The 22,312-nt window shown below is 36.1% G+C and overlaps 1 protein-coding gene across 2 annotated transcripts in view; it reads left to right on the top strand.

Annotated features, from left to right (window-relative positions):
• RNF217 (ring finger protein 217) overlaps positions 1 to 22,312 on the top strand; it is a 127,907-nt gene that overhangs the window by 78,409 nt on the left and 27,186 nt on the right. For both annotated transcript variants that reach the window (XM_067702199.1, XM_067702198.1), the window contains exons 2-3: positions 4,475 to 4,708; positions 16,586 to 16,750. In XM_067702199.1, coding sequence (XP_067558300.1) covers positions 4,475 to 4,708; positions 16,586 to 16,750 — 399 coding nt within the window. The remainder of the gene's footprint in view (positions 1 to 4,474; positions 4,709 to 16,585; positions 16,751 to 22,312) is intronic.

Genomic DNA, 22,312 nt, shown 5'->3' with positions numbered 1-22,312 from the left:
GAGAGAACTTCTGGGATATTTGACTTGATGGTTTTCATTAGTTTTTTAAAAAAATCAAAGGCATCTAGCACAATGCTCTGTAATACCTGCTGAGTAAACAAAGAAGCATATTTATCAGTAAAGCAGCCTTATGGAGAAATGTAGAACCTAAAAATGACTGTGCCTCTCTGCCACAAAGTAATTAATGCACAGAAAGTGCTTCTAACAGTGCCTGGCATGGAGGAGGTGCTGCATACATTTCATGACTATTGTTATTGCTTTTGTTGTGGTATTCTCTTCTCCTCTGCCATATTAATATGTTCCTTTTTAATGATAGAGGAAATCTGAAATCCCTTGGTATTAAGTGAACAAAAGGCCAAGGCACACTGTAAACTATCATGATCAACACTTAAAACCAAGATCAAATTCATAAACCATGCATTTGATAAACTGAGCTTCGAATCCAATGTTTATATTTTCTCTCTTTTTTTGTTTTTTGAAAGAGTTAATTAATTAATCTGTCACTTTTCCAGTGGTTTCTCTCACCTGTGGCTGTGGCATTAAATTACTTTTGAGTTCTCCCAAGTGACAAATTAGCCATCTAGCTTGAGGTAGTGGATAATTATCTAGTGGATAATTGTGTCTCTTACTAACACCCTTGGAGATTGTTTTAGAATTAAGTAATTTTGTCTTACAAGAATGGACATGTTTTTGTTCAGAATTAGAGAGCATATTTTTCAGTGATATAAATAGTAGTATTAGCATTGACTGCAACAGAAATTTAGACCTTTGTTTTAAGGATGTTAAGTACATAAAATCCTATAAATAGAAGTTAGATGATGTTATTGAAACTGTTAAATTGAAATTAAAGAATTATTGTCATTTTAGAAAATATTTGGTATCGTGATTATGTTTTTTAAAGATTTCTTATTTTCTTTAGACCCATACTGAAATACTTATGAATTGATGAAATATGTACCTTGTTGAATAAATAAATGAATGCACTTTGCTTAACCATGATTATTGGTTTTTAGTGATCTTTTGAGGAAGTTATTTGGAAATTGAGGAAATTATTCGGAAAAGATAGACATGTAGAGGCCAAGAGATTGCATAGGTCATGAGTAGCATTTTATTATGAAAAAGGGGATATTGTTAGTATGAAGAAGTATGAGTAATTCAAAGGATTGTATGAGTAGTTGTTCCAAACTGCCAAATATTAGCTTACCAGCAATAATTCAAATTGTATAAGCCGTAGGTGGGCCAGGAAATTTGAATTCTCAACAAACACTTCAAGAGACTCATGCAGTTGTCCTGGAAGTAGATTCAGGCCTTATGCTGTAAAAGGAGGGAAGACAGAAATAAACTAGGAGGTTGGGATTAACATATACACACTACTATATACAAAATAATCAGCAAGGACTTACTGTATAGCACAGGGAACTCCACTGAATACTCTGTAATAACCTATATGGGAAAAGAATCTGAAAAAGAATAGATATCTGTATGACTAAATCACTTTGCTGTACACCTAAAACTAACACAATATTGTAAATCAACTATATTCCAATATAAAATAAAAATTAAAAACAAAGAAAGAAAAACATAAAAGCTAAAAAAAAGGGAAGACTTGGGACTTCTCTGGTGGTCCAGTGGCTAAAACTCCGTGCTCCTAATACAGGGGGCCTGGATTTGATCCCTGGTCAGGGAACTAAATTCCACATGTTGCAGCTAAGAGTTCACATGCTGCAACTAAAGATCCCTCAGGCCACAACGAAGATCCCGAGTACTGCCACCAAGACCCGAAGCAGCCAAATAAATAAATAAATAAATAAAATTTTTTTAAAAAGCTGTAAAAAAATCTGATGAAGAGAATAGATCAAGCTGCATGATCCTTAAAAAAAATAACAGGGAAGAATACAAAAAAAAAGGAGGGAAGACAGAAAAGATGGAGACAGACATAGATTGGGAGAGTTTGTAGTGGGAAGATAAAGGAATGTGATCATATTGCTTCTGTCTGTTTAATAAAATACGAGATCATTTGGCTCAGTGTAGTGGTGTAGGGATTTTGGAGCTTTCAGAGGGAAGAGAAGGTATGGAATACGCAAAATGCAGAGGGTGTGAAGCATAAGGAAATTGTGTGTGCTATGGAAATAGAATAGACTTACAGGCAGATTTGAGAGACACTGAAGAAGAAAAGGCACTTGGTTGGACGTTAGATGGTAGGTGTCCCAGTGTGGTGTGGTAATGAACACCCACTGCAGGAAGAGTGACCAGATTACTCTCTCCCTTGAGCTGCCTTGGATGGTTCTGGTTCCTATACCACGGTCCATTTCTATACGACCCGACTCTCTGGGTGGTTGTGAAATTACTGCTTCCATTGTTATTATTTATATACTTAAAATAAATAAACTTAGAGGCAAGGGAGGCCAGGTTAAAACATTGACCTGGGAGTAAAACATTCCAGCTCTTACTCCCCTAAGTATGCAGCTCTTCAATAAGCGAGAGTCCCTTGAGATGATCCAAGTGGACTCCTTCTATATGGAGTGAAAAGAAATTGTCTTTCACATGCTGAAAACGGAAGTTTTCTCTTTTCTTAGGTGTCTGCTTCAGACTCCTAACATGGCTGCATGCTCTGCCCTCCTGCTCTGAGCCCAGTTCATCTGTACAGCCTCTGCCTTCAGCCGTAACTGAAAATAATTTATTACAAAACATAATTTGGGTTATAATAACTCTGTAAGAAGTATAAAAATAAAATCTGATTGTAACTATAAGCAGACTCATCAAAAAAAGTAGAAAAAATTGCTTTGGGCTAATATTTGAAAGACCTCTCTGGACTATGTTTTGTACAATTGTAGCATAAGATGATAGAGCAACTTACATTTCAGCAGGTCAGTACTAATAAAATGGTTTACCCAAAGCCAGATTTTTTCATTTCATTATCTGTCTGGTTCATGTTTTTTACTAGTATTAAATATATTGTTCCCAGGCATCCTTCAGCCTGTAGCTTCTTCACTACCTTTCCTCAAGTCTGTGCCAGATACACAGCAAAGTTAAAAGAAAAGTTACTATGAATTTAGGGGTTTTGTTAATTGCTCACTGCAGAGATTTTCTTTCCCTGGATCACGTGGCTTTTCCTCATTCCTCCCTCCATTTTCATAGCACGCTTTTCTCATTAAGGTCAATGTGTTTTGCCTTCTCAGAATGTCAGGTTCACCCAAGTGAAAAAGAAATGGTTTAGTGTTGTTTGCCTTTTGGAGCTTTCACTACCTCCCTCTGCTACCCTAAGATGAGCAAAAAGAGATTATGATGCTATGAATATAAAGAGTTCTTGCTCACTACTTATGGAAAGCAATTCCATGTCTTCCTTCTTTCAAAGTAGCTTATTTTCTTCATCTTTTAAAATTTAATTGTGGCCACACTTTGTACTTGAATCTTATACTGTAATTTTTAATGCTAACCATTTGTAGAATCCCCTACCAAATAAATGGTAAATGCAGCATTCCAGTATATTCCTTCTCCTCTCTCCTAATCTAACTCTGCAGTTCTTTGAAGAAATTCATTTTATAAATTACCTCAGTAGTAGCCAGATCTCATAGGGATTTTTTTAAAGCATTAGGATTGGTTTAGTTTTCTTACTTGTTCCTATGATTCTGATGACATGGGAACAGTTATATGTTCTTTGCCTGGAAGAGCCAGGGAAAATAGAGGGTTTTTCTAGCAATGTTTTTTGTTTTGTTTTGTTTTGTTTTGCGGTACGTGGGCCTCTCACCGTTGTGGCCTCTCCCGTTGCGGAGCACAGGCTCCGGACGCGCAGGCCCAGCGGCCATGGCTCACGGGCCCAGCCGCTCCGCAGCATGTGGGATCTTCCCGGACCGGGGCACGAACCCGTGTCCCCTGCATCGGCAGGCGGACTCCCAACCACTGCGCCACCAGGGAAGCCCTCTAGCAATGATTTTTAAACTACTAAATGTAGTATATATACATACTTTCAAAATCCTCTTTTTTTGTCTTTTTAAAGTAGTTAAATGTGCCCTAGGTTTACTGCTGAGTAAGGTTGTAGTAAGGAAACTTTGTAGTAAGGTTGAAAAAACTGAAACACATTTTCATCCTAGCTGTTCCTTTAGTTGGCTCATTGTCTGAATGCTATCTCATCCTGCAGTTTCCAGAGGATGGAATGAGAATTTGCTTCCTAGGTGAGCCTGTGGCTTAGGCCCATTTAAGTTCTCATATTTGATTATCATTATATTTAATGATAGAGAATGCTTAAACACGCTATCAGTCATTTTGGAAACATTATATAGTATTATTTATTTGGTACTGCCTGATATAGGTACCAAAGTGATTATCATTTATTATGTTAGGAATCATGAAAAATGACAGATAATCCTTTACAGTAATCATGAAATAAGCAGTACGGTATGAAAAAAGAAAAAGAAAAAAGAAGAGAAGCTTAATAACTGGCACTTTTTTCTCTCCCATTTGCTCTTTCACACAGGTACAACTTGGCCAAGTGGAAATCAAATGCCCTATCACAGAATGTTTTGAATTCTTGGAAGAAACAACGGTTATCTATAACTTAACGCATGAAGACTCCATCAAATACAAGTACTTCTTGGAACTTGGCCGTATTGATTCCAGCACCAAGCCATGTCCTCAGTGCAAGCACTTTACAACCTTCAAGAAAAAAGGACATATTCCCACCCCTTCCAGATCAGAAAGCAAATACAAAGTAAGCATGTTCACCAGAGTTGTGGGTTAGATGGCACATGGTGGGAACAGCCAAATTAGGCCAACTTGTGGTAGGCATTAAGTGGGCTTCCTTCCCTTATGGAGTCCAAGGTGAGTATACAATGGCGATGATTCTGAAAATGTATGGTTTGGGGATGCTATGATTATCATCGTTAGAGCACTATTGAGGATTTAATTAAACTTCTTTGGCTTTAACCTGTGTAAAATTCACTAATTGAAAGACTAATCTTTGAAGTAATTATCATTGCTATTACTAAATATTAAATAAATACTAAGTCTTTTAAAAAAATTTAGTACAAGCTTAAATTTTTCAGTGAACCCAATGTGAGTCCTCCTCCGGTTCTGTCTATAATAAGTGAAAATAGAATAATATACTGTTTATTCATTTATTCAGCAAATACAAAATGCCAGTATATGCTAGGCAGTGTGCTAAGTTTTGGGGATACAGTGGCAAATGTGACACAATCCTTGCTCATAAAAATGTCTAATGAAGGTGAGAGAGACATATGTTCTAAAATGACAGTTCAATATGAGTAGTCAAAAAACAAAAACGTGAAACCCAATACACTCGTGCTTTGAGAACACAGACCGAGGAGGGGGGCTAGCGTGTCAGGAAAGGCTTCATGGAGAAGATGCAGTTCTCCAGGCAGATAAACAGTGGAGAGCATTTCAGAGCAAGGGATGAGTAAGCGTCAGGCCTGGAGGCTGAGGCAGGCGTGTTGGAAATGAGTGCTTGATAGAGCTAGGGAGAGAGAGTAGCGGGGAGGCAGCTGGTCAGGTATTTAAGAGCAGATCATGTTGAGTCTTTTACACTGTGCTCAGGCTTGAGTTTAATTCTGTGGGCATTGCAGGAAGATCATTCTGGCAGCATATAGAGGATGTCAGAGGAGGGCAAGAGTGAAGGCATGGCAACCATGGCAACAACTGTGGGAGCAAATCCTTGATTCACAGCCCTAACTGTACATTAGAATCACCTGGCGAGCTTTTAGACACACCAGTGCCTGGTCTCCAGCCCACAGCCCTCTCACCCCAGAACTGTCTTGCAAATATTTGAACCTCACCAGGTGACTCTAATATGTAGCAGAATTGGGAACCTTTGCAGTAAATGAAGCAGAAATCAATACAAACTAGATGTTGTTGATCATGAAACAATTAAAATCATTGGTAATAGGTGGGGGATGAAAAATCTCAACCTAAAGTGAAACTATTAAGCAGCTCTCAAGAAAAATAAAGCTACTGCAGAATTTGGGGATGATTATTGTTGTTACTCTTATTTACTCTTAGAGAAAAGATGATCTATAACAGAAGAGGTAAATTATCCATCCCCCTGTTCTATATTCTACATAGTTCTACACAATTCCTGAAGCAATGATTTTTACTGTTTAGTTTATATGTTTAGTTTAATGTTTATATAGCATTTTCATCATTAAACTCCAAGTTCTCACATTAGTATTAACTACCTGATTCACATGCCCATACCTGTCTGGATATTATGAGTAAAGGGAGCGCAGGCATGGATACTCCAGCAAAGCCACTGTGATATTCATGATTACAGTATAGCACCCTAAACTGAGACTAATATCATCATTCTTTGGGGCTAAGCAATGGATAGTTTTTAGGTTTGCTGTATTTTTTAAAATTCAGTTTTCCTAATAACAGAACCCACTTCCAAATTGGTATAGTTTGTCATAACTTTAAGAGCAGTGAATTCAAGTACTTGAATAAAATAAATTGAGTCATAAGGCAACAGAAATAGAAAAAAAGTTTACTGCTAATGTCTAACATGTCTGAGCAATTTAAACTCTCTTCATGATATTGCTTAGAGCCTAAATTGTGTTTTGTATCTATTAATAAAACCCTTGTAATGTATATTTCAATATTATTCTTTGTGAGTCGAGTTATAATGTCCTGATCCAAGATGTCCTTCTTTGAGCATTTATTATGGTTTCTGCTGTCAATTCAGAAGCACTTAACATACAAGGTTAAAATTGCTTGAAAATATTATAGCTATTTTAGAGCAGGAAATACCTTTGAGTATATCACATATGAAATTTGAGATATAAAATATCATGTTTGGGTACCTCATTTGAATAGGTTTTTGTAAATTTTTTGTACACTGCTGGTGGAAAAGGGATAAACAGAATATATCAACAAGCAGTAACAAGACCTTTTAGGTGCCAGTTTAACCTTCCAGGATAAACTGATCTCCCTCACTCAACATCTTCTGGCAAAAATTTAGTAAATAGAGCTTTCCATTATGTTCTGAACGCAATAAAACTCTTACTATATGAAATAGTACAAGCATATTCCTGAATTGAGAAATTTACATTGAGACAACCTTGCCTTTGGTCAAATCCAGTCTTTTTCATTCATAACATTTGCCTTCTCATCCCTGCAACTCATGAAGCCAAAAAGTTTTACGACTCCATTTCTACACGATTGACTTTAGAAATTTCCATTTAGAAATTAATTTAATTTAGAAATTAAATTTCCATTTAATTTCCATTTAGAAATCTAGTTTCTAACCTAAACAGTTCCTATAATTTATTAATGCAGCTCAAAATCCATGTTAATACAGAGAACAAGTTAGCATCAAGAAAACAAAAATGTTGAAGTTATGGTTGTAATGGTTCTCAGGTGATGCCTGGAGACAGACACATCACCAGCACCTGAAGGTTTTCTCCATGGCAATTATCAGCTAAGATTTTATGGTGTATTCGTGTGGTTATTTGCTTAAAGTCTCTCGCACTCGTCTCTAGGAGACCAGGTCCAGACTTGCTTACTGCTGATAACCTGTGTCAAGCACTTTGGTAGAGTATTCTCTCAAAATATATGTCTTGAGGGAACGAATAAATGGGCCAGTGCATAATAAATGTGGGTGGAATATGCTGAGAGCACAGGAGAAGAAAAGACAGGAGAGATTGGGAAGGCTTCAGTAAAGGGCAAACACATTAAACTAAGCCTTGAAATGTCGAATTTGCTATGCTAGAAAAGGTGGGTCAGAGCACAGGCTTCAAACCAAATTTAAATTCTCAGCCTGCCGTATGCTAGCTCTGTAACTCTGAGTACAGTTTCTGCATCTTTTACTGGTGGTAGTAATAATACCTGTCATAAGAGTGTAATAAGGATTAAACAAGTTCACACATATAAAGTGCTTAGCACCATGTCTGATATATCCTAAGTGCTCAACACATGCTAGAAATTATTATGCTTATTATCACTATCAGGCAAAGGCAGCAGAATGAACAACCCTGGGTTATTAGGGAAGGGACTGAGGAGTCAAAAAGAATAGAGGTGGAATAAAAGATGGGGTGACTGATGGATGGTCAGAGTAAAGGGGGGTGAAACAGACTGTGTCTTGAGAAAGAGGAGCAGGTTTGGGGAGTAGAAAACTAATTCATTTGAAATGTGGGATAAAGTTAATTTTGAAGACCCTTTGGGGCATCAAAGAGATATCCAAGAAGCATGGATCTAACGCTAGGAGTGATCTGATGGAAAGCATTAATATTTGAGGAGGGGAGGAGGTCCCTGAATTCACAGAAATTAGAAATATATGTTTTGGGAGGTGGGAAAAGTTACAGTTTCTCACGGGAGAGAGGAGAGGATTGCAGATACTTAAATGTACTTATTTTACTCCTAGGAGTTTTACTGAGGTAGGGGCAGTTCTGGGTTTCCTTCTTATTTCCAAGTGTAGACCAAGAAACGATCCCCCTTTTCATATTGATTTGGAGTAAGTTGAAGGGCATGCATAAATCAACACAGGGAACATGTTGGAGATAATCCTCTTTATGGTTTCCTTGAGGCAAAACTAATAATAATCCCCACTCTTCTCCCACAAATATTAAGCAGAACCTTGATAATTCACAAAACAGTGCTTTGACTCATCATAAGGTGAAAAAAGCCAATAAAATGTCCTGAGGAAACTCCCTTTATGTTCTTACCTTGTATATTATGCATTACTTTTTCTCTCTTGTAATCATAAATTTTCTGGGTTGAAATCACAGTTTATATTATAAAACTGCACAAATACATTATTTCCTCATGCGGAAAAGAACTTTTCTAAGGTCTTTAAGAGTATAATCAAGTCGGTGGGTTTGTTGTTCCTAATTGGTGTACTTTAAAACATGCTTAAGTGAAAGGCTGGAATTCTAGTAATACCCAGCTTACCCTCTTCCTTTGTCAGTTATTCAAACCTCGATGACCTGTCCTAAACTCCAGAAAGATACCTCTTTGGACTGCTTCTCCCAACTCCCTTACCATCTCAGTCTCTATTTGGGTTCAACCAAGGGTTGGCATTGGCAGGGAGGATGGAAAGGAGAATAGTTGATGCATTACTTCCTTACTCCCTTCCTAATTCAGTGCCAAAGCTCTGGCAGTAGCTATGTCCCTCCATGACTGTGGCTTCCCCCTAGATAGTCCCCCACCCCATGTTTCTAATTCTCACTGGGCTCCAGAAAATTCTTTCTTCCCTTGTCTCTTTGGCCCTAGGGATGGCAATGGTTTCCCACTATTTCTGCTTCTGGGGGCCTGCCTGTCCTTTGTTTATTCAAATCCCAGCTGTACCTCTTCAGTTGTACTTCCAATGAGCAATTTTCATTTATATAGAAATAGATAAAAAATAAATGAATAAAATGTGCTTAAGCTTCCTTCTTGTAAACATGATGTGAGGAATTTTTTCCATCTATAAAAATGTTTAAAGCTTTCACATGAAAGTGTAGTTAGCATGCTGCTCTGCTCTTCTGTTTTCCCTCGACACCATCACTTTAGGTTGACAGTGTTTACAAATTGGGAGTCAGATTGTGCATCAGCCTGGCAAGATCAGTTTAGCTTACGACACACACTGAATTCTCTTGGCAGTAATGCATCATTGATGTCAGGAGCCGATAGAAAACAAGTGTAGTTTCTTAAATGATTGTTGCTAGCATAGATTTGTGAGGGAGATAAAGATAAAAGTTCTCTAGCCCAGTTTAAAGAAGCCATCTTGTGGGGGAGGGATAAATTAGGAGGTTGGGACTAACATATCCACACGACTGTATATACAATAGATAATCAACAAGGACCTACTGTATAGCACAGGGAGCTCTACTCAATATTCTGTAATAACCTAAGTGGGAAAAGAATCTGAAAAAGAATAGATATATGCATATGTATGACTAAATCACTTTGCTGTACACCTGAAACTAACACAACATTGTAAATCAACTATACTCCAATATAAAGTAAAAATTAAAAAAAAATAAAGAAGCCATCTTAAACAAAGGGTGTGTTATATATGTTTCCACTAAACAAATGCATAGCACTCAGCTATGATGCAAGCCTACTAAGTTTTATTAGGATGCGTTTCCCCCTCTAGTTACTAATGAGATGCTTTGCTAAAGTTGTTCTTTGTTTCCTGTCTTGATGCATAAGTTAGCCGTAATATTTTATAGAGTCTTTACTTGTACTTGGAACTTCTAGCAACAAAAGCCAAATATTGGAATTCATTTGAAATTTTAGCCTTCATCTGACCTTAAAAAAGAAAAAACTACAATAATTGTAATAATAGAGGCTCATGGCTACCATAAATTGACCAGCCATGGGATTGAGAACTGTCTGTTTTTTTCACTTCATCACATCATCCCTTGTATCTTCAGCACAGGAGACAAGTGAAGAATCATTTCTCTTTGACGACCTGCTGAATAGTGGGTAAAAGTAAGCCAAGCCTTGCGCCCATTATAAAATGATCTGGAAGATGTTAGGAGTGTGCATTTCTCACCTACTTTACTCTGTATTTCTACTTTTCCATATTTGCCATCTCAGAACTGTAAGGGAACCCCATGCATTAGTCTAAATGCCTACCGGGTGACCATTCAGACACTGAACACTTCCATCGTTAGGAAACTTGCTACTTATAGAATCATTCCCTTCCATTTTGAAAGATTCATTGTTACCTTCAGGCTGAGATCTCTTTCTTCTGCTTCACCTATTGGCTACAGAGAATACTCCCATTTTCTCAAGTACACTCTGTACTTAGCCCTCTTGCTTCTTTCCGTGGGTATCTCTGTGAGATGTTAGCCTTTTGTGTTGTGTTCAGAATAGCGTGTCCTTTAGAAAACCGGATGATGCCATCCTGCTCTGGCTGGTGAATTTGGGTTATGCAAATCAGAGCAGAATCTTCCAGTACACTTTATATTCATCTATGAAGAGGTGGAAGAAATAGACTCAGATATTCCTCTGGGCCTTGCTCTCTAGGTTTAGAGGAAGAGTCTGTAAATGCTTAAAGATGATTCCTGGCAATACAAGCAAGATGGGTTAGTATGGAACAGTGATTCTCAAATTAGGGAGAGAGGAAGGACCCTTTTCAAAGAACAAAACCCCCATTCCCAAGTTCCGATATACTGCCCTAGGAAAGCATGCCTCTCCGTTGAAAATAAAAGCTAGTATTGAAGTGAATGTATTGTGCAATAAATAGTGTGTTGCACATGTAAAAGGAGCCTGGGAACCGTAAGAGGGATGTCGGTAAGGTTATTTATATGAATAAACGCTCTATCTCCATTTAGGTTATCTTGTCATGAGTTACTATGCATTCTTGTCCTTATTTGGTCCCCAACCTTTAGGAAAGTTTCCCTTTCATTTTCCAGTTTAGTTTAAGCTATGCTGTGAGAAATTAAGGGAAGGCTCACTTGACCACGTTTGGACTATGTTTAGGGAGCAGTGCCTCATGAAGCCCATGTGTTATTGGCACTACATTCAGGGAGAGGTTCCCAAGTAGGAGGTAAAATCTTAGGGAATAAAATCAAGGCAAGAAGTCAAGTCATCTTTCCCACTTGGGGAACCTTCCGCCACTGCCACTCTTGCTCTAGCATTTGATCTTATAAGGGAGCAGATCGTGCTTCCTTGAAAGTATTTGAAGTCACGCATAAGAGACTTCTTCTCTCCTGTCTGTAACACCCAGCACTTCCTCACAATATTCTTCTCTTCAAGAAAACCTCCTTAAGTTGTTACAAAACTTTTTATAACTACAAGATGTCGTGATTATTTACATGTATATTGATCAGTTTCTTTAGGACATACTAGTCAGACAGCCATAAGTTCTCTATGGTTCGTATAAGAAGTTTCTGGACCACAGTGTGTTTTGAAAGACACATCAGGAGTATAGGAACCTTAATGTAAGACTAATTGGACCCTGTTTTTGGGCACGTCTACAAGGCTCAGGGTTGACCCAGCTGAAGTGACACCTCTGTTCGGGCCCCACTGGAGCACTTACTATTTCCCCAATGCACCGTGTGCTCTCAGGCCTCAATGGTGGCTCAGGCTGGACTCTGCCTGAAGTGTTTTCCTGACATCCCACTGGGATAAGTGGGATAAGTGACATCCCACTTATCTTCCAAGGCCGTATTCTCTCTGACTTCTACTCTTTAGCCTTCCCTGAGGCACATTTCTCCTGGCACGCTCTTGTCCAAGCGTCTACTCTAGCAGTTGTTACATGGTTTTATAGCTCTTGTGGTTTATTATATCTGTCTGCCTTCAGTAATTTTTTTGAGGACAGTATTTTCATCCTTTTCGATGTGCCTAAAATCAGTACACTCAGTATCTGTTACTTGAAGGTGCTCAATAAGTATCTGTTGAATGGTCAAATGATTTGATGAATGTTTCATTCTTGAGTATTTGTCTTAATCTGAATTTCTAATAAAGCAGATTCTTCTTGGAAAATCGAGTTAATTCATACTCGATTTTGTCGAGTATGTTGTCTAATATTTTGAGTTTGATAAGTAATGATTTTGTGATTTATTTAAAATAATTATGAATATAGGAGTATAGTATTTAGGCAAGAAAAGACTTATTTGGGGTGCTCTTTGGTTTTGAATTCTGTTTTTGTTATGTGGGTTATTTCTTTATTGGCATGATGAACTGTCAAGAGAAAATACCGTTTGCTTCGGGCAAGTGGGTTGGTTTAATTTGTCATCTGAGTGTCACTGTAGTCCAGAATTCTAGAAAAACTAAGGGGATTCAAAAGTAAAAAAAATGTAATATGAGTTTCTTTTATTGTTCATGGATTATAGAACAAGTTAGTCAAGATTCCTAACTCTGATAACTTTATTTTTGAAACACTTGTAGCCTTGCCTCTTGTAGAAGAGTTTGCACATTAATCATGATGTTCAGTAAAATGTTATGTGGGTAAAATATTTAGTAAACATCATTTGGTAATCTAAGAAGCAATGATACCATCTCAGCCACTGGTCATAAATTAGACATGTTGGGTTTTCTTGGAATTTATGTAATGTTAGCCAATATGCAGTACTTGCTCTGTGCAAAATAATTCATTTTACAAAGAACTTACTGAGTGCCTACCATGTGCCACAAGTTCTGTGTTACTTAACTCAGGAAACAGAGTGAATGAGAAGCAGCCTTTGCCCTCAGTGAACCTGTAGGCTGTTAGGGAGATTAGATAGCTACGTGTAATGTAGCTGTAATGTAAGTTCTGCAAGATACTGAATCTGGTTGGGAGAAATAGTGAAGACATCTTGGAGCAAGTAGCATTTCATCTGGTTAAGATTTCAATAGACAGATTGTGTTCATTGGACCTTCTCCAATTACAAGAAGCAGAGCTTTGCTGTCTTTCAAGCCCCCTCACTTAATGCGTTCTACTATAAGGTTGCACGGGAAGTAGTAGGAAGGGCAAGAAAGCAGTCTCAGCTGCCACCCAGGCGGGCCTCGTGGAGAACCAGACACTAGCTCTGAGGACATGAGAGCCCCTCTGTTGTGTTACTAGAAGTGAAAATGACTGCTGTTCCCTTCTCCAGTGATCTGCACTGTGTTCACTTAGCTTTTCTCTGTCTTTGCCTCTGCAGCCAAGGTAGAGTGCACGTGTATCCCTTTTTCATTCCTCAAGAGAGAAAATCTGTCTTGGCTAATCTCTGTTCAACAAGGAACATGCTCTTCCCAAAGCTCCTGCCAGCCACCTCGTAGGCTTCTTGCCCACAAGTAGATCCCTGCTTTTAGCCTGGGGACTCATCCCTGGTGTAATCAGTTGTGGCCAGTGCTGTGGGGTCACATGATACAGAGCAAGGCTCTCAGACTTTAACATGGGGACGAAAATGCAGGCTCTGGTTCAGTAGGTCGGGGGTGTGACATGAATTCTTTGTCTCCAACAAGCTCCCAGGTGTTGCCGATGCTGCCGCTTCCCCAACTACACTTTGAGTAGCCAGCATAGAGTGTGGTGACCGCTGTGTGAATATAATGACTCAGGAGGCAGGCACTCTGTGTGGGAGGGCTGTGGCTGTGAGACGGCATTTCGTGTGGAGGAAGATGCAGTGTTCATGTCTACAATTTTGAATATGGTTACGGTTGGAATGAATAAGGCATCTTCAAACCAAAAAGTCAGTATTTAAACAATTCAGGTGCAGTCTTTGAATAACAAGGTGGTTGGGATTGGTGATTAGTCCTTGTCTTATTTTAATCCAAAGCAAGGCAGTAGTTATTTTAATGTTTTCAGTGAGACAGTAAGCAGGCGAGTCTGAATTTAAATTATTTATCTTCACTTGAGAGCTTGCGGCAAAACTCCTTTCATAGTTTGCAACCAAGTCTGTGTTGTCTGTGAGGATCGGCAGTGAAACTTAGTTGTTTATTATGTGAAGTTGGGAGCCAGAGTCCCTGGGAAGGACACCGAATATTAGATTCCTTATCATTCTTAGGAGAACCTACATTTCTAATTGTCTTCATTAGAGATCCATAGATACGATAGTTCAGCACTTGGTCACAGAGCTCCTTGAACCATTATAATGTCTGACATCCTTTGAGTTAATACCAGTTTCAAAGCCCCCATTACAGTCATCCTTCTACTATTCATTTCATAAGTATAATCTAAGACTGACTGATTAAAAACCAGAGGTTTGGTTTTTTTTAATTTAACAATGCTAGAGTTCAGTAATTTAGAATTATGTATAATGTCTAATAGAAGAGAACTGAATTAAATATTCCAGCCCTTCTGACGTAGTGGCAGAAGCAGGAGGAAAAGTGAGTCTTTTCGACTTCCCCGTTTCATTCATTACATTCAAAAATTACGTTCACGTAGGCCCCCATGTAATATTCACATGTATTCTTCATTGTTTTAAGTGATCTTTTTACACTGTTTTATTATCTGGAGCTTACCTGCTTCGACTCATTCTTCTTACTTTAAAAATAACTTATTTTAACTTTAATGATCAGAAAAGGCAAAAATGGCTATTTTAAATGACTAAATAGTATCATCCTTTAAAAAAAAAAACAAGGGGTCTCCTAATTTATGGGAGTAAAATCTTGAAAGGGATTTTCAAAATTCACCTTATGTTGATAGTCGTATAGAATTCTGATTTACTGAATAGATTAACCACATGACCTTCTTTGACTTTTACACTTTGGTTTTCAGTCATCAAAGCAAGAATGCTGTTTAGTATGAGGAATTGTTTTGGCCAATGAAAACAATGCTGGCCTTGAAGTCAGAGAACTTTACTTGCTATGTTTCTTTGGGCAAGTTATTTAATATCTGTGAGCATTAGTTTCCTCATCTGTAAACTTATGATGTTCATATCGACTTTACAGCATTATTTCGTTGATAAAGATAAATTATGCATGTTATGCAGCAGTATAAACATTACCATATAACAGCATTTTAATAAATAAACATGAAGATTTTTAGAATTTTATGACAAAATACTATTTTGTTTTGATATAAAGTAAAAGAGAAAGTATTTTTGTTACTCATATTTGCATAGGAATAACATTATCTATCCTTGACATAGATGAATACTGCCGTGCTTTGAGGTATAAACATAAGAGCTGATTGTAATTGCCACTCAGTTAATCTATAGATTGGAACCACCATTGTCAAAAAAGTGGTTTTCCAAAAAAGAAAGTAGTGATATTGTATACAGTTTACCAAAAGAAATTCTAACTAATCTTCAAAGTGTAGTCAGTAAATTCAGTCATGCTCAGTGAAGTAATTTGCAAGAGCACAGAGAATAGTCAGTTGTTTATAGTGAGACATTTTATTAATTCACTTTAATCAAACAGAACGGGGAAAGTCAAGTTATGCTCATATGTTTGTAGAGAGTGAGGACCAGAAATATGGTGAGAGAATGGGATGCTGCACTGTTATTCAAAACACAGGAAGTCAGATAAAGTGTCTTTCATATCAAGTGGAAGACAGATATTTTCAAAACGTACACATGCATTTTCACATACACCTCCACACAGTGAACATACGAAGACATCTTCTGATGGTTTCCTAGGTACAGGCCACAGGACCACCATACGTATATATTTCTAATAAGATCCTTTATATTATTTTTATAATTAACCTCCCTTAGATTAATAGCAAACCATGGATATCCATTATCACAGCAAATGCTGGTATAGTAGTTTATTTGCCAGTGCATTTTTCATTTGATGAAGCATCTGTGGAGCTTTGATTTTATAAAAGTGAATGAAGCCATTGGTAAGAAGAGCGATGGAAATGCCTGGAAAATTGGTTCAAGGGACAGGCGAGTTCAAGGGCAGAAGCCTGAGTGTGGATCTGGGGCATTGTGAGCCTTCAGATTTTGCTCTGTGCTTCAATCTAGGGGGTTTTCTTAAGGCCAAATTGATTTCCAGAATATCCGAAGGGTTTAATTCTAGTGTGGTCTACAAACAGTCAGATCACCCATGCCAAAGCAATTCTTTCCTCCTTTAATAACAGAACAGTCATATCTTATTCTAGTTTCAGTTTTGTATAGGGGGAGGTATTTTAAATTTGGACCAATTATAGCCTTTTAGCTAATTTCCCTAAGCATCACCATTCTTATCTTTTTAGACAATTTAATATATCTACTAGTACTTAATATTACTTTTCCTTATGCAGATCCAGTGCCCCACTTGCCAATTCGTCTGGTGTTTTAAGTGCCACTCTCCTTGGCATGAAGGTGTTAACTGCAAGGAGTACAAAAAAGGAGACAAATTATTGCGTCACTGGGCCAGCGAAATTGAGCATGGGCAGAGGAACGCCCAGAAGTGTCCGAAGTGCAAGGTGAGACAAACTTCGGGAGGGAAGGAAACAAACACGTGCATCTGGCTATCACTGAACAATACTATTTACAATATTGAAGTGAAGTCTCTGTATAACTTTCTTAATGCAGAGGTGGAGAAAAAGAATATTTGCTGTTTCATTTTAGAAGAGTAATTACATAACTAAAATGAAGATTTTTACATGTAAACAATGTATATTCTTACATTACATTTCAGAATTTAAGGAGGCTACGTGTAAATATGGATCTTAAGCTTCAAAATTCTAATTTTCCATTTAAAAATGGAGATGTGTGTACCGGAAAAAGCTCATATAAAAATGATATAAAGTATTATTTCTAGTTTGCCAACATGTACTTTAATCACTTCTCAATTAGGTAGGCTCTGAATCCTTGTAATCCTTTGGGATTTTTCCCCTCTGCCATTGCTTATCACTTTAGGATTACATTAAACTGGTCATTTCCCTTTTTGTAAATCTGGTGACGTAGAAGCTAAGAGCTAAAATCAGGACTTTATGAATCCCATTTTACTTTCATGCAAGTAATCGAGAGTTAGCAGGCATTGGAGCAGAGACCTAGATGTTGAAAGTCAACCATGCAGACAGCCAGGGAACGATCTCCTATAGACAAATCAGCATGTAAATCCAGCCAGAAAACTTTGGATTTGACTCTTACAGGATAGGGGTCTGTTGAAGTTTGAAGTTTTTGGGTTTTTTTAAAGCTCACTTTAGAAGATTATATGTATGTAAATGCATATGTACACTCCACCACGTGTGGTTTCCATTTTGTGCCAAATTTATTTTTGATAATCATGTCTAAACCGGGCCTAATTTTCTTTCAAGAATAATTTTGCAATTCCTTCCAGGATGCTTAGCACCAAGATAAATGAAATTTGAATTATCAGGAAAATTTTTTAAATTAATCATGTGAATGAAGCTTGAAGTAGTAGAAGTATATTCTGAAGCCTATAAATGAGAATAAATATAATACACAGATTCACTACACCAAATTCACATACTAGTTTATATGTATAGTAAGTAAAGCATTGCCTGAAATAACATGTTATGTTCTTAGCAATTGGAACATGTTATGTTCTTAGCAATTGGAAGAAATTTTTGAAATAGTTTGGATGGCCTGGCTCTCTTAAAAGTGACGTCTACAGATGTTTGAGTTAAAGCTTTCTTTGTTTTCCATGTAGAAGGCAAATTCATTTACAATTATCCCTTTGATTTTTTTTTAAAACATCTTTATTGGAGTATAATTGCTTTACAGTGGTGTTTTAGTAAGGCTGCTTCAGATCACTGCATCAATTGCTCCGTAGATTTTTATTTTTTACCCATTGAAGAACAATGGGAAGATGAGGCCTTTCCCCCTTTCTGTTGCCTTTCCAATTTACTCAGAGGTACTGCTCAGTTTCAAACTAAATAAAGGCCAGTAGGAATTCAGGAGTGCTGTTTAAGTCATTCTGCTTGACACTTTGTTCTTAAGTATACTTTATATCCCTCTGGAAAGCTGTGAAACAATTACCAGTTGGCCTGGCTCTAAGAATGAGCGCTAAATGAGGACCACTGCAGCATTATATGTTAGGGATTTTCTGAATGAGTTGAGGTAATACATAAAAACATACGTTTGTTACTGTAATCCCTCAATCTAACATTAAATGAACTCGATGTATTGAAAGAAAAAGCACCCAGCTGTAAGGAATTTACTGAATGCACTAACAGTTCCTACAGTTTTTACAAATATAGATAAACAGCTAAGAGGATGCATACACGCTGGTTCTCTTTTGAAATAATAGCTAAAAGGTTGGGGTTTGAAAATGAACTACCCTTTAAATAGCTGAAGGGGAAGGAGCCAAAGAACCCTGGAATGAGTTTACACGACTACCTTGTAGTGGAGAATGTACTTGCTGGTGAGATCCAGGTTCCATAAAATTTATGTCAGCTTAAGTCATATTTTATGACTCGTTTTGAATACAGATAGTTTCAGGGCTTTTATAAGCATATGACTTTAAAGTTTTGCACTTTCTTAATTGTGATTTTTTTTGTCATTGTTGTTGGACCATAAAATTATATTTTTGCCCATGAAGCCTCTCTAATACTAGAAATCCACAAGGAGATGTTATTCAGTGTATTAGTATTTTATATTCCAAGGCTTTATTTTTATAAATAATCTTTTAAAATTTATAAATATGTAAAAGGAAGATACTAGGAATTTATGAAAAAAATTTCACACAGTGCTTCCAGGTGAACAAAAGAATTATCATATATTTTCATATGAATATGTTTTCAATAATGATCAAATATGTTTAAAATTTTGTTGTGACCAAAGTATATTTATGTACCCTGCACAGGTATATTTGCTTAGATTGATTCATAATTTTAATAATTATTTTGATTTTTTTTTTTTTTTTTTTTTTTGTGGTACGCGGGCCTCTCACTGTTGTGGCCTCTCCCGTTGCGGAGCACAGGCTCCGGACGTGCAGGCTCAGCGGCCATGGCTCACTGGCCCAGCCGCTCCGCGCCATGTGGGATCTTCCCGGACTGGGGCACGAACCCGTGTCCCCTGCATCGGCAGGCGGACCCTCAACCGCTATGCCACCAGGGAAGCCCTATTTTGATTTTTAAATGTTTGTTTTGTTCATAAAGGTCATATATGATAGAAATTTGGAAAAGAGAGGGAAAGAATTCACCAGAATCCTGCCACTCCAATATACTCACTGTTAACATATTAGTGTCTCCTCGGTCTCTCCCCTATTTAAGTAGCTTTAAAAAAAATAGAATCGTAGTATGAGGATAATTTGATATGCTTTGTTTTTCCATTTAACATGTCAAACCTTTCTTATGTTACTAAATAGTTTTCGTAACATTTATTAACTAAGTAATATTTGCTTAAATATCCTTCTGCTATTAGTTACCAAAGCTGGCTTTGTTGGTGTTCGGGGTTTTTAAAAAAATATCTATATATTATAAATAGTGTATTGATATTCATCTTGAATATGTATTTTTCCATATTTTGGACCCTTAAAAGCATATATTCCTGAAGACAGAATTACTAGGTTAAAGGATATCAGTGTTTTCAGTATTTGGTACATAGTGCCAATTTGCTTTCTAAAAAGACTGAAACAATTTATAATTCCACCAGAAAAATCTGAGAACCTATTTCTGTATGATCATTTCTTATTAGCAGTTCAAGTATTTTTAAATGCATATTTAATACTTTAAAAATATTTTGTTCTTTTATTTTGAATTGTCTTGTTTGCTTTTAGATTGAGTACGAATTCATGTGTTTTTGAGTTTGAAATGCCCCTTTTTGAATTATCTGTTCATATCCTTTGCCCACTTGTTTAGGTGGGATATTTTTTATTATCAAACTATATGAGCTCTCTATTTTCTATTTGAAAATATTAATTCCTTTTCTGACATATTTTTTCCTATCTTTTATTACTTTCTTTTGTATCAGTGATAATTTTTTTAAACTTAATTGGTTTATGTGTGTGCATTTTTTTAATTTTTAAAAATTTGTGTTTGACCAAATATATCATTCTTTTTATTTTTGGAAAGAAAGGACACATAAACACACACATATATATGATATGTGAATATATTTATATTTATATATCTTTTATAAATATTTTACTACTAAGCTTAAAAAGTTATCTATCATCCAGAAGCTTGATAAATGGTCTATTTTCTTTCTTTCTTTTTAGTATTTAATTTCTAAATATTTTAACTCTTTGATCTACCCATTACTTATTTTGATGTTTATTATGCTTTGGATACATACACTAATTTTTTCCAAATTAATAACATCTAATCTAAATGTGTCCCCCTACCCATTGATTTGTAATTTTTCTCTAAACATATGTTAAATTAATATATATAAGAGCTCTTTTCTGAGCTCCCTAATCTTGTAGCCGCTAATTTTTTTAAAAAACTTCTGTGCTTGTACTGGTGAGTGTTAAATGATTAAGCTTTTGTAAAATATTCCCATCCATACAAGGTTTGATAATCAATTCATTATTTCAATTAGTATTCCAAATAAACCAACTTTTCTTTCATTAGCTTATAATTATTATTTATCCTGTAATGAGTTTTTATCTTTATCTCAAGTGGAAGGATCAGTTTAATAGATGGTATAATGTTATGAAGAGATTTGACTTATGCTGAGAAATCAAAATTATTATTTATAATTGAATTTTGGCAGATAATCAGAATGAGTATTAAAACATTTTTTCTCCCATATACAATCAAGATACTTATTCATAAGTGTGTTTTTTAATACTAGTGTAAAAATATACAAGCATTTATGGAAGTCATTTATTTATAGGACATTTTTATGAAAAATTAATAGTAGCATAGTAAGATCAACTTTTCTTAGCCATTTTTTTTGAGTCTCATTGCTTCCTTAATTCATAGTATTCTTCAGTCGCTTGTGAGACACCAATTTTTATCTTAAAAATGTGTCTTCTATTTTGTATAAATTCTTAACCTACCAGAAATATATGCTAATTTTAAAATGTCTCTCTGGAAAATAGTTACCACAAGACTAAATCTAGTTCATGATAATTTTAAATTAAATTTAAAGCAAATAGCAGATTTAAATTTTGTTGGAGGTATTAGAATATTTGTTCAGTTTTATGCAAAAATTCATTTGAGACTTGTGTCTTATAGCACAGATTAGATACTAAACTCTGAGTTAATAAGAAAAAAAATTGTCAAAGAAAGTGAAAAGTGAGATGCACACCTAAAAATTAACAAACGTGAGATTATACAATACAAAACAAATAAGTAAGCAGTTGTAAGCAATTGCATTTGTATACTTTAGATTTAAATTGTTCATAAAAAATTTTGGAAACAATATTAAGTGCAAATTTTTTTAATATATATTATCATTTGAAAGCCTGAAATGCTTAAACTATTCCAAAGTATACATTGATAGTTCTTTAAATGGTATAGTAATACCCCACTAACTAAATTAAAAGCAAAAAACAAAGAAATTATTTTATCATTTCCTTTTTTCCAGAAAATGGCGACCACCTATAATTTTATTGTTCAACGCATACTTTATAAAAAGTCATTTTTTTTTATTTGGCAGCACTGTGCGGCTTGCAGGATCTCAGTTCCCCAATCAGGGACTGAACCTTGGCCACAGCAGTGAAAGCCCATAATCCTAACCAGTAGGCCACCAGGGAACTCCCCGAAAGTCTTTTTATTATTTATTTTAGTTTATTAATAAATGTGTGTTAGGTCATAGCAAACCCCAGCTGGATGATTCTAAAGGCCTGAACAATTTTAGATTTTAGAAGAATTAGAAATCTCTAATATTATTGTCTAATATTATAATAAGCATCATTAAAGATAAAAACAATCATGAACCTTCAGGAATGTGAATGAGAACTCTGTAAGAATGGTTAATGATCCAATCTTCTGATTGTTCCTCAAAAGGTTTAATACTAGTCAATTAGTGTTAGTTAACCAGGTTTTATCTTTTAGCTATATCATGTTTTTCTATTTAAAATGTTTTTTAAAATGGGGTTTTAACATTCAAAACTCGACAAAGGCCAG

This window comes from Pseudorca crassidens, chromosome 13 (genome assembly GCF_039906515.1).
Source record: "Pseudorca crassidens isolate mPseCra1 chromosome 13, mPseCra1.hap1, whole genome shotgun sequence".
Taxonomy (NCBI): domain Eukaryota; kingdom Metazoa; phylum Chordata; class Mammalia; order Artiodactyla; family Delphinidae; genus Pseudorca; species Pseudorca crassidens.
Note: the sequence above shows the minus strand (reverse complement) of the source record. Positions and strands in the feature narration are given on the sequence as shown.